The 17,446-nt window shown below is 30.9% G+C and overlaps 3 protein-coding genes across 5 annotated transcripts in view; 2 read left to right on the top strand and 1 right to left on the bottom strand.

Annotated features, from left to right (window-relative positions):
* The window catches only part of LOC140437445 (mitochondrial S-adenosylmethionine carrier protein), a 40,679-nt gene extending 35,318 nt beyond the window's left edge, over positions 1-5,361 (top strand). For 2 of the 3 annotated variants that reach the window (XM_072526982.1, XM_072526980.1), the window contains one exon: positions 688-5,361. In XM_072526982.1, the coding sequence (XP_072383083.1) occupies positions 688-811 (124 nt within the window). In that variant the 3' untranslated portion in view covers positions 812-5,361. The remainder of the gene's footprint in view (positions 1-687) is intronic. The other variant, XM_072526981.1, reaches the window with a different exon arrangement.
* A 4,595-nt stretch (positions 5,362-9,956) lies between these two features.
* On the bottom strand, positions 9,957-14,742 carry Jra (Jun-related antigen). Its single transcript, XM_072526984.1, has 3 exons — positions 14,568-14,742; positions 13,868-14,371; positions 9,957-11,200 (listed from the first exon to the last, which is right to left on the bottom strand). Exons 2-3 carry the CDS (start codon positions 14,246-14,248, stop codon positions 10,934-10,936), a joined length of 648 nt encoding a protein of 215 aa, XP_072383085.1. The 5' UTR covers positions 14,249-14,371; positions 14,568-14,742; the 3' UTR covers positions 9,957-10,933.
* A 687-nt stretch (positions 14,743-15,429) lies between these two features.
* Positions 15,430-17,446, top strand: part of LOC140437446 (dyslexia-associated protein KIAA0319-like protein) — a 45,987-nt gene continuing 43,970 nt past the window's right edge. Inside the window, exon 1 of the mRNA XM_072526983.1 lies at positions 15,430-15,808. Coding sequence (XP_072383084.1) covers positions 15,655-15,808 — 154 coding nt within the window. The 5' untranslated portion in view covers positions 15,430-15,654. The remainder of the gene's footprint in view (positions 15,809-17,446) is intronic.

Raw genomic sequence — 17,446 nt, forward strand, 5'->3', positions numbered from 1 at the left:
CTGTATGACAGATTTGGTTACTGTTTAGCACAAGGAGGTGGAATATTTTAGCCCTTAATTCATTAATCTGATTGCCTAATTTTTATTTTTTGTTAGGTACATTTTACGAAGTTTGTGGGTTCTTAATTAGGTAGTATTTTTTATGTTTAAGTTTGGAAGAATTTTATTGTTTTTTTTTTTTATTTAAAAGTACAAACGATTCTTATTCTGATTTTTTTTCTTCTTTCTTGTCTTATTGTTATAAGTTTTGTCCATAAAATTTGTACAATTTTCAGTGACAATAAAGCATATTACCTATTTACTTACTTATTTATTTGTATTGCTATTAAGGCTAAAAAATAACCAAAAAATTAGTTTTAGAGCATTATAATAAATATACTCTAGAGATGGGATTGCAATAAATCTTAATTCCTATGGTCGACAAAACAATGTCGTTATATGTATGCAGGTATACGTTATAATACTCGTTTTTCCAGTACTTTGGCAATTGTAGGAAATACGTTAATTGGTCTTTAAGCCGTAACTTTTGTTATTGGTTTTCCAGGTTTTGAATACGAAATATTTCGGATTTTTTTTTTAATTATAGGACCAATATTTAAGTCACAAGAATAAACAAAAAGATATACACATACAAATCAATTAAACAACAGTAGCTCATTATCATGTAATAGGTATATTTTTTTTCAGGTTATTTTCAGGCTTTGTTCCCAGAGTTACGTGGATTACTTTAGGGGGTTGTATTTTCTTCGGTAGTTACGATTTTGCAAAAGGTACATGCTTGCAATTTATAGATAGAGACATCGAATATTAAAAACTGTATTTTTTCAGTAAAGAATAATCAATTGTTCAAGAGTGTGTTGAAAATCAGTTCATTTAAAACAGTATTTTTAGATTTTTAAATAATTAAACGAGTATATACGATTTTTTCTGCAAATTTGGTTACACGTCATCGGATAGCTGCTTAGTTTTATTTTGACTGTTCAGCGTCGTTAAATTTTCTGTGTTTAAGAAATGCAGGGAAATTTCAAACGTGAAAAGGTAAACTTATTTCCACGGTCCAACACGATTGAAAAATATATTTTACAATCTAGAATTGTACTGATATTGTATTATGCACTTTTATACTACTACCTTGAAGTATAACATAAAAATATTCATAGAAAAAACGAAAATTATAGAAATTGCAAAAGAGCCTATTCGTTGCCATCTGGCAATTGAACATAAGATAATTGAGGAGCTGATTGATACTGAGTATCTACTAAATAAATTGTCCACTAACTGGAAAATGGAGAAAGAGGTAAGACAACAAATAACTGAAGCGAATAGAATATCTGGAAGCTTGCCGAACTTTCTTTGAAGAAATAAGTTTTTATCAACCGAAGAGAAAACAAGAATATATAAAACCGTGGTAAGACCAATAATGTAATACATCAAATTTCATTTAAAATAATACAAATTTATAAAATTATCGTTGATTTTCTAACAGACCTGCAGCTAGTTAAAAGCTATGTTTTATTAGTATCTCTCCACGGTGCTGAAACATGGATCCCTACAAATGCATCCACACAAAAAATAAGGCGTTTGAAATGTGGATTTATAGTATAATCAGAATTTCTTGGAAGGACCATATAATTAAAGAAGAAGTAAGAAAACTAAATAAAGATATGGAAGTATTTGAAGAAGTTCAAAAACAAAAGCTTGAATAACTAGGCTACTTAATACGAAGTGACAACAGGTATGAAGTGTTAAAATAATCTAATGAAAAATACCTGGTAAAAGAATATTCTGATTAAAAATCCCGAGATAATGGTTTTAAACAATTACTACATAGGTTTTCCGTGCAGCTTCCAATAAACTACGAATGGCCATGATGGACGCCAATATTGAGTAATGAAACCGCATTCACAGAAGAAGACATATGATTAGGCGAAAGTAACCGTGGGTGTTGCAGCTAATATTAAGCAGTAGTATTTCGCAGCTAAGACATAATTATGATATTAATGACTTGTAACAGAATTTGTAGAAGAAAAACGATATTTCGATCGTAAGTATAGTCAATTTTTTTTGAAATGGGAACTGCTTTAACAACGCAATGGCATGATGTAGTAATCTAATTGTATAACAATTTGCATTTTGTGTGTTTTCATGTAGTTCGTTTTATTATATTAGTAATTATGATTATTGTTGGAATTTTAATCAAAATTTGCATCTTTATTCTAACTTGCAATCGTTTAATGGAATGATTTAATTATTTATTATAGATATATTAATATGGGACCAACAGCAACTTTAAAATATTGTGCTTTGTTACATTTAATGATTTAATGTCTTTTTTGTGTGTTATTTGGTCCAATTTTCCTAATGTATTAGAATTTAAATAATTATTTTATCCCAAGTGGTAGGTATCCTTAAATATCGTCCACTTACAAGTTGGCCTTGGAAATGTGGACTATGCGAAGAATGTTCCATCTACCATGGACAGATAGGGTGAGAAACGAGGAAGTCTCAGAAGGACGAATACTGAGGTACGGAAAATTGAATATCTGGGCCTTATACTGAGCGCAATTCCTCTATTAATTATCCAAGAAAGCTTTAGGACAATAAATGAGCAGGTCGAAAACAAATGTCATGGCTACAAAATATAAAAAACTGGACAAGCTTAAATAACACTGCCGAGCTTTTGTATGCCGCAAAAGACAGATGTCTGGCCTTAAGATAATTCGCCAACGCACCATAGGTGCACAGCACTATAAGAAGAAGTGGTATCCTACAAAAGTGTTAAAATTTTACGTTTTACCTACTTTGTTGTATGGGATGGACAATTGGACATTGAAGGTAGAGCAAATAAGGAAGTTAGAAGCATTTGTGCTGCGGTTTTATAGACGGATGCTCTAAACACCATGGATTCAAAATGTTACTAATGGGGAAGTTCTGAGACGATTACAAAAAGAGTGCGAAGTCATTAAAATAAATTATATATACATGGCACATTTATGACATGATATTTTATAGCAAAGTTCTTTTATGGTGGACGCGAAATGACTTATTTTACCGGTTACCGGGTTCCCCGATCCGTGATACGATTTGGAATGTATGGCTTGTTTAGCATGTCGACAGAGTGTTAATTACATCTAAACGTTATCTGCTACTCAAGCATACTAACGCACACCACTGCTTTCTTGTTTCTAAAGTGGGTCTTTTTAAAATCTGCTTGACGAAAATTCGCCATAACTGATGTTTGCTGCATTGCATTGAAAGTGCGCGTATTGTGTGTACCTCTCTATTTAACTACTGTGTACAGAAATAACTATAATTTTTAATGTTTTACATCTACCGAACGACCCATGATGATCGATTTGTTTTGCAGTAGAATAAGTTTTGAATTTTTTAATGACGATACTAGTCTCAATGTTTGGAATCATGTTATTTCGTTGTATCTTTTCCACTTTGTTTTATTCTTTTCTATGCTTATCAATTAATGGGAATGGGAAATTAATTTCTAACCAATGACAAACTGCGACGACACGACACATCCACCGCTCAGTGCGATCAGAAACTCATGTCTAACCAATGACAAGCTGTTGCGACCCGACACAGCCACCGATAATTCCGAGCTCAAGCTTCTCTTCTGCTGACCTCTTTAGAGCAGCGGCGTCGAAAGTGCGAATTGTCATGATGGTTGCCAACCTTCTTAGAGGAGATGGCACGTGAAGAAGAAGAATGTTTAATTATTTTGTTCCATATCTCGTCATTGTCTCCTGTCCAATAAATGTCCATATAAGTTTAGCTACATTTAAAAAGATTCTGAAAATTTTATAAAAAACGTTAATAGATATGTTTTTTTATCGCTATAACAGTGTACTAGCACTTCCTCCTAATGTCTGTCTACTGTACATTGCACATACTGTACAGTATCGTCGCGATTAATGAAAATATCTAATAAGGACACGCATAACGACACTGATATATTAAATAATTTTGACAAAATCTATTTTGATCACAAATCATTAAACATTTCTCAGGTTATAAACAGTCATTGCATTTATTTAAAGCATGAATTACTAAATATACAGGGTGTCCCACAAGTGACATCTATGCTTTTGAGATTTGGTTTAAATACCGCTACAAATTCATCTTCATTTTATATTTATGAATAAAAATACCTAATACTCATCGAAAACGGTCTAATTTGGACTCCAATTAAAATAATTTTAGTCTACATACAGTTTAATCTCGATTCCGTACTACTAAGTATTACGTTACCAAGTAAAAGGTACAGTACTAGACCAAATTACTACTCCGTAGTTTGCAATTGGAGAGACGACCTTTTTAGTGGGTCTATTCGTTTTGTTTTCTGTTTGTAGTGGGAATCAGACCCGCATCATTCACCACCACAGACGGGTTTCACACATGAACGGTTTCCAAATTTCCTTAGTACTTGGCTAACCTGATCGCTGAGTCTAATTTTCCTTTATAGTTCTATATGAAAGAAAAAGTTTACTTAGTTCTAACTTCTATAAATTTTTGTAGTTCGACTTTACGGTGTCAGTGTGTCTCGTCAGTAGAAGACCTCTTATAGAAATAATTCAGTTCTATTTGAGTAATTTAGTGAGCTCATGATTTAAACCACACGCTGGCCAGAAAAAATTTAGACGTAGTAATTTGGAAACCAAAAATGGATCTGCGATTTTGAATTTGAATACGCGAGTGAATCGTATCTGCCGATGGCCAAGTAATACAGTGAGAGCTGGAAGTTGCGGCTCGTGGTCACTGATTCCATTGATCCCTATCGGAAGTTGTTGAAACGCTAGAAAATCAGAATATAGTTAGATGAATAATACTCCGGGACTTTCTTAAGTGTAATTCTTTTATCAGAATACCTGGATTATGAAAATATTCGGCCAATTTTGTCGTATTAATTTTTGATTTGTAATAGAATTTGGAACCAAATCGCAAAAACTTAAGACATTAACTTTGAACCCCCTGTATATAAAAAAACATTCCATTAAAACAAATTTTTAGATTAATAGCATGGCACGTAATGTGACATTAAAAAAACTTAATGTATTAGTAATCAAAATATATTTTTTTTGCATTCCTAGTGAAATTTTTTAAGTGTGAAGACATTTATCAATAGAATCGGCTTCAAACGATATTTCCTTTCTGGATCGTCAAGATTTAATAAAGTGAACTAACATCTTGCTGAATTCTTGGTAAATTGAATATTCTTTGATGGATTTTGTGGAGTATAACAAAAATACCTCGTAGTATCTGCTTACCAACGTACTGTGATTCAAACTTTTTACGATTTTAGCCTTTATTAGTAAATTGTTATACCAAATAAATGTTTTTGAGATTGTTTATTGTATCGTTTTTATTGAATTCCTTTCTTTGTCCTTTTTTATTGAGTATTGTGAAGAGAATATGCATACTGAATCTGAAAGCGCATGCTACACAAAGTCTTGCATCTGAAGAAACACTAACCGACAAGAAGAAAACCGCCTACTCGCATTGCATTTTGATCAACGTAGCTGGAGAGCACACGTAGCCTTTTAACAAGAATCAACTTATCGAACAATGTAGTCACCATCCAATAATAAGCGAATTGGTGCGGTTTGTACTTTAAACATAGATAGGAATTTTGAAGAAACTAGTTATTGAAAATTATTATAATTCATCTAAGTTTGCAATTATAAACCTGATGTTTATGGACAGAATAATATAAAACATGATGCTGAAACAGCGGAAAAATAATGGTATAAAAAATAATATTAACAATTGCGTCCAAAATTCCACCATGAACAAAACAAATGCAATCAAAACTAGAGTGTCTCATCCTAGCAAAAAAGGCAAATGATTTTCCTTTGATCTTTTATTGATCTCAATGTACATATGTCAACATTATCAACCAATATACATATTATAAAAAGTCATTCAGAGTCTTGTGTAGTTCTCTTTTTCAACATATAGTTTTTTCTTTTTTTTTGTAGGATAAATATTACCAAATTGTTAACCATATTTGAAATGATCCGAGCATAAAATTGAAGTTGTTTGATTGGAATTGTACCAAGAATCATTATTATAAGAAATTAAATGAAGGCATAAGTAATACACAAATGAGATTTAGGAAAGGTCTGCGAACACGGGATGCACTGTTTGCAGTGAGTGTTCTTTCTCAGAGGTGCCTAGATAAGAATCAGGAAGTATATGCCTGTTTCGATGATTGTGAGAAGGTATTTGATAGAGTGCAGCATAATCGGCTCAAAGAAATTTTGTTAAATAAAAACATAGACAGTAGAGACTCTAGAATTATATGTAGGTAACCTATATTGGAATCAAATAGCTAAAGTGAAAGTTAAAAATGAACTGACTGGGGATATCCAGATTCGCCGTGGGGTGCGCCAAGGGTGTATTTTATCACCATTGTTGTTTAATTTATATAGTGAAGCCGTTTCAGAATTAGCGTTGGCCGAAGTCAATGAGGGCCTAATAATAAACGGTGAGCCACTTAATAACATAAGATACCCTGACCATACCGTCCTTCTGGTGGGAACACTAAAAGAACTGCAACACTTTGCTTAACAACTAAATATATGTTGCAACGATTATGGACTAAAAATAAATTTGAAGAAAACCAAGTTCATATAATTTACAAAAGCACAAAACATCAAAGTTAAGCTAGTTCTAGACAACACAGAAATTGAACAAATATCTTCATACAAATACCTTGGAGCATGGATCACAGGAGATACTGATCAAACAAAAAATAACATGCCGCATTGAAATTGCACAGACAACTTTTAACAGAATGCGAAAACTTTTCTGTAATCGCAATGTTATATTTTCTCCGCCCTTTTATATGAGGTTGAGGCCTGGACACTGAAACAATCCAATATTAAAAACCTGGAAGCATTCGAAATGTGATGTTTTGGTGTGTGAAGCGGCGTATTCTGAAAATATGGATGGATCACAAAACAAACGCGCAAGTTCTCGAACAACTAGGAAATTATACAGTTTTAAATTCCATAAAAATCAGGAAGATGCAATACTTTGGGCACATCATGAGAGGCGAAAAATGCTAACTATTAAGGAATATAATGCAGGGCAAAATCAAAGGCAGAAGAAGCGTAGAAAGACGTAAAATCTCGTGGCTACGCAACCTCTGTCATGGTTTGAGTGCAGTTCAATTGAACTATTCACGTGCGTAACAAACAAAATTATAATTTACCAGAATGATTTCCAATCTCCGGTAGGAGCGGAAATTGAAATAAACAAATCACAAAACCAACCGTTGGAAGTTTGCGGAATTAACTTATTGAGTTTCCATGTTTTGTGCATGAACAATTATTCGCGTGTCGTAAAATCGTCATCGTTGTATATTTATGCAACGCAAAAAAAATAATTTTATCAGAAAGCATTAAATTTATTCAACTTTTTCACGTCTAATATGTTTAACTGGATAGGTAGGCTAGTTTGTAGTATTCTTTTAATTTCTCAGCTATTTGTCTGATTTACAGGTCTTCCGTTTCCGAATTTTTATTCTATATTAGATATTTTTGTTAGCTCATTTGTTAATACATTTCTTGATAGTTTCAGAATGGTGTTTAACAGGTTTATCCTGCAATTACAATTTTTTTTGGCTTTCTTAAGGAAGGTTATCATATGTATTATCTCCATTCCTCTGTCATTCTTGACATTTTTAATTATTATTAAATTAACCTTTTCACTGCGGGAACCGGATGTACACGTAAAATAATTTCGTGCCCGTACAACGGGAACCGGCTAAATATGCGTACCCTTTTTCGGCATTCGCTGCGGAAACCGTATGCATCAGATACTGCTTACGTATTGTATGTTGCCTATAGAAAAGAGTTAGGCATATTATATCAAAATTTACAATACATTTAAAAATTTTATGCTTCACTGCGGGAGCCGTACAAATCCGCACCTTTTTACACAGGGACGCACTACAGGAATTTACTTGTAAAATCTTAGGATTCCCTTTCGCCGTATTTATGTACGATAGTTTTTAGCAGCGTATTTTAATTTATTTTCTTTAAGAATATAATTGTGTGAATTACTACAGCTGCTGATAAACCTATTTGAAAAATAGGAAAAAAACCGTCGAATTATGAGTTTTAGTAAATACAATAGAATTGTTATCATATTTCACAGAATGGTTAACAGGTAAGAAATATTCAAATTGAAATAATGTTATTACCTATTGCATTAATTAGCTAATAGTAAAGACGGTTCGAGACCGCTTGTCATATTGTAGGGTATTGTTAAAAGATTTTTATTTACTACCTGAAATTTAAGATATAAATATTTTAATATTATTCAAGTTGGATCGAAATGAAAGACTTATTGTTGTCAAAACATATTTTTTGGATTAGTTCTATAATAAAAAGAATTTATAATACTTGACCATTTGAAAAACCTTTTAGGATAATAATATTTTATGAATATTCAAAGAAGACGTAAACTACAGACTTGATAATGTTAAGATTATTTCTTTTAAGCCACAAATGAATTCTGCATCTCTCCTCCGGTTTGCGTGCAGCATCTATTTCTATTATGATCATAGTGTTGTACACCATTCTGTACTATTAGTAGTGTATTTTTTTTACAAAAATAAGTGGGTGCTTCTTAAATTTAGATTTCTCATACATTCTTGACTAATAAAATCAATTGCTGAGTGAAATGGCTCGTATACGCAAATATCTTAGCGAAAGTGAACTATATGAAATTTTAATGGAAAGTGACAGTGAGAATGAGTGTATTCTTAAAGAATCTGATGCAGAAAGTAATGAATCTAGAGAAGAAAATGATAATGAAGAGACTCTACCATCATCAACACAGGTTAGTGAAAATAGTGCTTTAACTTTGGAATCTACTTCTCTTCAACAAGCTAAATGTGAAAAGATTCCGTTATATAAATGGAAAAAGGGAGATCTACAACCAACAGTTCATAATTTTAATGACAATACATCATAGTGTTTGAATGAAAATTTAAAAAGTAGTCCAAGTGTTTTAAGTAGTTTCAAAACATTTTTTGCTTTGACTTTTATGAAAGCAATGGTTGTTGAAATTAACAATTTTTACATATTCGTTGTGGAACATAGTGATATTGAACAAAATTCTCGTGTCGCAACAAATTAGAAAGACACTGATGTGGATGAAGAGTATTGTTTTCTAGCTTTGTCGTTCCTTACATTGTCGTTGTTACGTTTTTCAGATAACAATAACGTTGCCAAAGAAGACTCCCTTTTTAAGCTGCGAATCGTTATAGACCATTTAAAAACCGTTTTTCGTAGATTTCTATATCCAGGCTAGCATTTAAACAGTATATACCCTCTAAAAGGCACAGATTTGGAATTTAATTTCACTTTTAGGTGACTGTGAGGGAGGCTACAATTTGTATTTTATCATTTATACTGGGTCTAATACTGACATTAAAATCTTCGATAAAGACCTAAAAAAGACATAGTCTGTAATGTGCCTCTATGCATTACGCCATGTTTTGAAAAATACCATTGTATAACAAATTTAAAATTTTCCTTTTAATGTAGTCAAAACTTTTATTTATATTTTGCATTTGAATGTTTTGTGTACCATTTGTTTGTAGTTTTTTACCTTGTTGCTACAATTATTAATAATAAATAAAATAATGATAATTTTTCAGTATATTTAATTTTTTTTATTTTTCAAAAATCTAACAGCAGCAAATTTATAGTTACTTTTTACTTCTACTAAATTGTAAATACAGTCCTGAATGGACTGTATTGATACACTGCGTGAACCGTATTTATACGCCATAGTAGATCATCGACTGACTGCGGCAACCGTGTTGATCAGCACGGGCATGAAACAGCCGTACCAGAAACCATACTACTTTTATAACTAGCCGCAGTGAAAAAGTTAAGATGAAGTAAAAAAACAGAACTATATGTATAAATACTTTATTTTAGCATTACTTATATAATTAATATAATTTGAAAGGCATACAATATCGATTCATATGCTTATGGTAACATATCATTTAGACAAAGTACAAAACCTTAAATCTAAATTTATATAAATATATCTTAATACTCAACTTTATAGATAAACCAAAAATATTGCAAAAGAGAGACATACCATAATTTAACATTTTTTCACAGAAAAATATTTTATATCAAGTTAAATAATTTTGATATACCAACAATGATGTTAAAAGAATTTACACTTTATAAAGTTACATGAATGCAATAAATCTTATAGTAACATAATATACTTAAAAATAGTGTAATTATTTATTATTCTTTAAACTGTATTGTAAATACAATACTTCAGAAATTATCATATTCATATATCAATGCATAAACCAGAGGATGGAAGGGAAGCATCAAATTGAATAAAAAGGTTATTAACAGGCTTCTTCAAATTGACACCTGTTATTCAGTGTAATTTCTGATATCACAAGAATGGCATTCAAATATTTTACAGTTTATTTTTGCAATATTTTTACAATCTTGTACAAATTGTACCAAAATATAATTTTTGTAGTCAAACTAACAAATTTTTTACTGTTGACAAATTATTCTTAAGTACTATGTACTTCAAAAATCACAATTCAGTTTAATATGACTAAGAAAATTGTATATTTGAGATGTTTGACAAATTTAAGTTGAAAATTATTAAACAGATGTCTCAAGTATTACTTACTGTACTTTCAGTAGACTTCCAAAGGTTACCAAGAATTTTAGTAATGTTTTGTTTAATAATCTTCTCTTGTTCTTGACCACAAAAGTTTTGGAATACATTGGACAGGGATATTGTTTATAAAATGATGTAATTTATCATCTATCAAACAACTGTTATAAAAATATGCAAACTATTAAATATATCTATATTTTCTTAGCACCAACAATAATTTTTTGTAAAATTATACCTAATACATATTAATAATAGGACAACCAGCCTTATTGTGTTCAATGACCTCCAGTTTAAGAAGCCCTACAGTTTCTTTGAGTTGATTAACAATAGATCCAAGTTCTACATTTTCACATTTCAGCAATTTAACTTTGTCTTCCAATTTTGAAATCCTTTCCAGTTTTCTTGATCTACATTTGGAGGCAGCAAGGCGATTTCTTTGTCTTTTTCTTTCCAGTTTCATGCGTTCTTGGTATTCCATATCAACAGGAGACATTGGAGGGGACTGTAAAACAAAGCACAAATTAATCACTTGGAAGTTGATTCAAAAGCAAGAAAAGATGTATTAAGAGTTCTTCAGCATGTTTATTTTGCAAAAGTAAATACAGATGCTCACATTTGCAGGATTTGTTATAGATTGAGATAAACTCAATTAACACTACATTTGGAGATATTTATGTATAAACCAATAACACTGATTTTTTATTTTAAGATTATGGCATTTTAAGCCATAAGAACAAAAATAGTAATTGATGACTAATGATTATCCACTAAAATAAGTGAGTCATTTTAAATACCTAGGGTGTTACACAAGTTTCAAGAAAGCTAGACACATTGACAGGTTTCAGTATATATGAGGAACAATTCACAGAACATTTAAGAACAAGACAAGAAACAATACAATAATAAAACTTGATAAGATAATGACCTTCTCTGTTATATTATGTGGAATCTGGGTCAGACCATAACCTTCTTGTCTCAAAAATGAGACTGAGAGTAAAAAACATAATAAAATCCAAAAGTTCCAAGGTGAATACTCAGTTTCTTAAGATAAACGAAATGTATAAATCAAGAAATGAAAATATAAACATTAGAAATGAATAACAATGAGAATGTGAACAGACACAAAACAAAACTCGACAAAAGAAAGAAGAAAGCTGAAAACCTTGGATGACTCTAGAAATACTGGAAATCATGGAACAAAGAAAAAAATATAAAAACAAAATCCCAGATAAATACAAAGAAAAACAAAAATTAATCATTAACAAAATAAAAGATGCTAAGAAAAAGTGGATGATGGAAACATGCATTGATATGAAGGAATTGCACAATAAAACATTATCATTATAATTTACATAAAACAGTAAGAGAATTATCTGGAAAATCACCAACAAACACACCTAACCAATTAATTGACAAAAACAATAAACCTATTAATAACCCAATTTTAATAAAACAAGTATGGACTAAACATACTGAAGATCTTTTCATGGACACAAGAAGAGAACCAATACAAATTGATAGCGAAGAAGCTCCAATAATATTAATTTTGGAAGTCAAACATGCTATAAACAACTCAAAATCTGGCAGAACCCCTGGGCCAGATAAAGTTCACATCAAGCTGATTAAACTTACAGATGAAGACAATTTCAGTGCAATAACTGAAATTACAACCTCTTTAACAACATATTATACCTTTGTTCTCTAAAAAATTTTTAAAGGTTATAAGTACATGCAAGAATATTCAGAAAGCGTGAAGTAGATATGAATAATAGACAGTTTGGCTTTCATAATGGCTTTGGAACAGTAGAAGCTCTGTATAGTTTCATAACTCTTGCTCAAAAATGTTGAGACCAACAAAAAGACCTTTTTGTCACATTTATAGACTGAAAAATCTTTTGACAAAATAAAACATAACATTCTCATAGAATGTCTAAAGCGAAAAGGACTTGACAAAAACAATATTAACATAGTGAAAAATCTCTATTGGAACCAACAAGTTGTGGTAACATAGAGGGAAATAGTACGGATGCACAACAGATAAGTAGAGGAGTGGGACAAGGCTGTGTATTTTTACCATTACTGTTTACTATATGCTAAGAGTTATTTACACAAGTAGTTAAAAACTGTACAGACAGGATCAAGATAGACAATCAAAAAATATAAATAACATTTGTTATGGTGATGATAATTTGTGATAGTGGGGAACAGTTTGGTTTAACAATAAACATAAAGAAAACAAAAAACATGGTTATCAGTAAGAGGGGTAAAGTCATATTAAGGATCCAGATAAAAAATGAAGATATTGTACAAGAGGACAAAATGAAATACTTAGTAGTCTGGATTACTGAAGATCTAAATCCAAAATCAGAAATTTGATCAAGAGTAGAGCAATCAAGAGCAGCCGTTTTGAAGATGAGGAAATTTTTGAGTAACAAAAGACTCAATCTACAGATCCGATAGCGGATGGTAAAATATTATATCTACTCTATTCTTCTTTATGGTGCCGAAGCTTGGACTTTAATGTTGGATTAATGAGAAAGCTGGAGGCTTTTGAGATGTGGTTCTTTAAGAGAATTTTGAAAATACATACCATGAACCAATCATATTACAAACAAAAATAGTGTTGCACCATTAAAGGGAGAAAGAGCATATTTGAGGCACATACTTACAAATGATAAGTACAAGTTGGTAAAGCTCATTATGAATGGTAAAATCAAAGGAAAAAGGGGTCCTGGTAGATGACAAATATCCTGGCTCAAAAAGCTGGGTAAATGATGTAAATAAATAACTAGAACTGAAGATAGGCAAATGACATTTCCTAGAAGAGTGGCATTGCAATATCTGATAGAGAAACATAAACTGAATGTAAATTCAACCAATCAGGAAATAGAAGAATACAAAACAAAATGGAAACTACATATAAGGAGATGAAGATCAATACCAAAAACAAACCAAGAAGTGTAGGGCACTTTATGGATCATCTATGAAAAAATGAAGGGAAGTTTGATTCCAGATTATACAATAAATAAATGCTTAAACCTGGAATGGAGAAGACTAGCAGACTATTGTTTGTGATGTTACTTAATTGAACTTTCGTTATTTGTTCCAACTAAATCTGTATATAGGATTATTTGCTCAGTATGCTAATAAAAAATGTATAAATACTCACTTGATTAATATTAGGAACTGTTTGAGGTTCTTCTTTTATATGGGGTATAAATGAATCATTGTAGATTGTGCTACTATTACTGTCTGAACCTTGCTGGGAATTACTGTTATGTAAGTGACTTAATGCTTCAACAAAACCACCAGCAAACTTTTCTTGTTCAGCTGTAACAGCTCTGGGAAACAGTAATGAAGGTGTTGGTGTGTTAGTCATCCCATTAGCTAAAATCATACTCTCTAATTCTGGAGTATCAACTTTAAGTAGATTCAGATCAGGGGAAGACAATAGACCACTTGTGGTGGGCAAACTTAGTTTTTTTTGGTTTAGGTCTAGTGTAAGGTTCTTTTTCATGTTTTTGAAAGATAAGTTTAGATCTTGACTCATTCTTCAGTTGTTTTTAAATAATTCCCAACCTAACCAACTCCACAAAGTGAAGAATAAATATACTGGAAGAATTACAAGACTCAGGAGACTGTAGTAAAGATTGTCACTTATATCCATACAAGGCTGAAAAGAAAAATATTTTTAAATTCTTCACACTTTAAACTAAGATTAGAAATTATTATATATCTACTATTAACTTTGTTTAAAACTATTATACAGAAGTATGCATAACTTTTTTTACACAGTAATTATAACATAGTAAAGGATGCAATCAAGCATAATTGGCTATATTGTAATAAACAACAGTATAGGTACTTACTTTTTATTGTCTTAAATAAACTTGTCATGCGTTGTATTGAAAACAAAAACAATGTTTATTCTGGTAATTGTTCCAGTGTGTATTATGATTTTTTCTTTGTGTTGAATAAAAAAAACTATTCTGTATCAATTTGTGTTGTAGAAATTCTAGAATGACATCATCGATGTATGAGTCATCCAAAAGTCGTGACAGTTTAGCCTTGATTCTAAATGGCAACATTGAAAATTATGTCAAGGATTTCCCTTTTGTTTTTTTTTACTAGTTAAGTATTTTTAAGTAATCTTTAACAGTATTTTATCATTTTTTTTTTGTAAAACTGATGTTTTGATACAAAAAATATTATTTTTGATAATACACAAACTTTTGAAAAAATTCCTGATGGTCTTCTTCAGTATAAGAAGTCAACCACATTTCATAAAAACAAAGTTGATGGTCATTGGTATACGTTAAAAAAGTTGCAACGGTGTCACATTCTAAAGAAACAAAATTAAAGTTCCAATGTTTTACATCACAAAATAAACTTATATTAATTAATTTAGCATAAATTAAGGAACAATATAGAGGATATGTCTAAACCACATACTGTAGTCAAAACTTGTTTAAGTTGAATAAATGATTTAAAAATAATTATAAATATTGTTTTAATTACATGTTTAGGATAAAACTAGGTTTCTTTAAGCAAATACTTAGAAAATTTATCGTTGAAATTACAAGATCATATGACTACAACATCCATTAATTTTTATAAATTTTCTGTTATTAATGTTAATAAATAATAACTTCTAAATATTATAAATCTACGCATATGGTGAGTCGGGTTAGTTGTCAATAATGTGTACACGTCAATTCGAGAAATTCTCGTTTACCCAAAACTCTTAAATGTTATTTATTAAATTTAATTGTCATGTTGACAGGTTTTAACACTGGCAGGTGATTCCAAGTTTTTGTTGTTATTTGTGAAAGTGTCGAGTCTTACATTAATTCTTATTAATGCATTCGGCAATTGTAAATTCACATATCAGTTAAGTGTGCAAATTTTAAGGGTGTATTGCCAGTATCACTAAAACGTTTTAAATCTTTCCATGACATGGAGTTCCAAAAATTAACTGTTTTATTCATTTTGGCCTTATGTTTAACAAGTTGCGAATTATACAGGGAATCAATAAATATACAGGAGCAGTGTCCACAGCTGTATGAAAAAACTTTCACAGGTTGTATACCTAGAGGAAATATCAGTGCAGGTAATTATTTACATGTTTATTTTAGGATACCACAGCAAATAATAATAGACGTTAATGTTTATATTATATAATGATTCTTAATGAAATCATATGATTGTATTGTGCTTGCACAGTCAAGGCTAAAATATTTTGCACAATCTCAAATAGTTTTGTTAATATTGGTTTCAGACAGCAGTCAACAGATAACTATTAACTATAACAACTTGTGATACTATTATATTATTGAATATTCACAATGGTTAAACATGTTTAATGTATGCTACATCTTTTTTTAAACTCATTTATTATAAGTTTGAACCTGTGTAAAGCATGATAGTCATGGCTGATTATTATTCATATAATACAAAAATATGTTTTCATAATTTAACTTGATAGTTAACACATAAAAAAGATGGTGGTCTGTATAGAGTATAGACCAATGAATCAAACTTTGGCCATAGCTGTGGAAATTCCTAATAACCCTGTAGTTTATTTTATTTTTAATACCTTACCAGTGAGCGAACTAGTATACAGTAGGATTGTAGAACAGTAGTAGGCTGTCTCAAGGTTGCCAGCATTTTGTACACTTATAGGAGCTTTCTTTTGATAAGAATTAAGTTGAATATTATATAATGAATGGAAAATAGTGGAAAACATAAAACACTGGACTAGAGGCTAGAAAAGAAAGCTTGAGCAAACTGAAATATGCAATGATTGTAAGGCACTTAAACTAGAAAAATGAAATTTAAATAATACAATTAAGTCTTTCTGTGAGCAGAAAATATTACAGTTTAATTTCATGTCACTTCATATTTTGTCAAGTTCTTGAATTCTTCTTAAATTTAATGAATGGCTTTTCAATGTTTTGATTGAACTGTTTTATATTCTATAACAAATTAGCCTCGTTCAGTTGAATCACAAATAAACCTGAAAGTTTTCCCACAATTTGCTCATTAATATTTTCTGCCATGTCTTGAATATGGCGACGATCCGTATTGTTTGAAAGATATAGAAGAGATCAACCGCTGCAGGTAAGATCAGTTCCCCAGCGATCGTATGTGGTTTTTTACATTTGGCAACCCGCTAAGCTACCATGTAAGAGGCGAACAATGCTTTGGTAGGAATTGATGCTCTTGAAACCAAAGCTGTGGTCCTATGTTTTAGCTCTCGCAATTTTTTTACAAAAAAGTCTCTTGGCTTACCTTGTAAATGTCTGTGAGTTGATTCCAAATGTCGTTTTAGTTTATTAGGAAGCATACTTTCAGCTGCCAACAGTTTGTGATAAACGATACATTGTGGAAGTTCTACATTTCCATTAGTAACGCAGATAAATCCAAAATCCAAATATTGGTCGTCATATTTCCTATATTTCTTCTTTTTACTTAAATTAACATTACTGCTCTCACCCGGTGCGGTGAGCCCGGTGTTGCCAATGTCCGGATAATTATCCGATTTTCGGATAATTTCGTGGACCATCGGATAATTTTCGGATTGAACAATTTTTTGAATAATTTCGAGTTAATGGTTTTTTGGGTTTATCGACTTAATGATATATTTTTTATTTGATTTATTTATTAATACATATATTTTATCTTCTTCTTAAGGTGCCTTCTCCATTACTGAAGGTTGACTATAACTACAGCAAATTGCTGTCTATCT

The sequence above is a fragment of the Diabrotica undecimpunctata genome, chromosome 3 (assembly GCF_040954645.1).
Source record: "Diabrotica undecimpunctata isolate CICGRU chromosome 3, icDiaUnde3, whole genome shotgun sequence".
Taxonomy (NCBI): domain Eukaryota; kingdom Metazoa; phylum Arthropoda; class Insecta; order Coleoptera; family Chrysomelidae; genus Diabrotica; species Diabrotica undecimpunctata.

Bases quoted from the DNA above. Each gene is read 5' to 3' on its own strand.
- Jra (XM_072526984.1), bottom strand. From the start codon at position 14,248: ATGAGTCAAGATCTAAACTTATCTTTCAAAAACATGAAAAAGAACCTT. The intron at 11,201-13,867 runs GTGAGTATTTAT...TTTGTTTTACAG, and splicing joins CAGTTCCTAATATTAATCAA to TCCCCTCCAATGTCTCCTGT.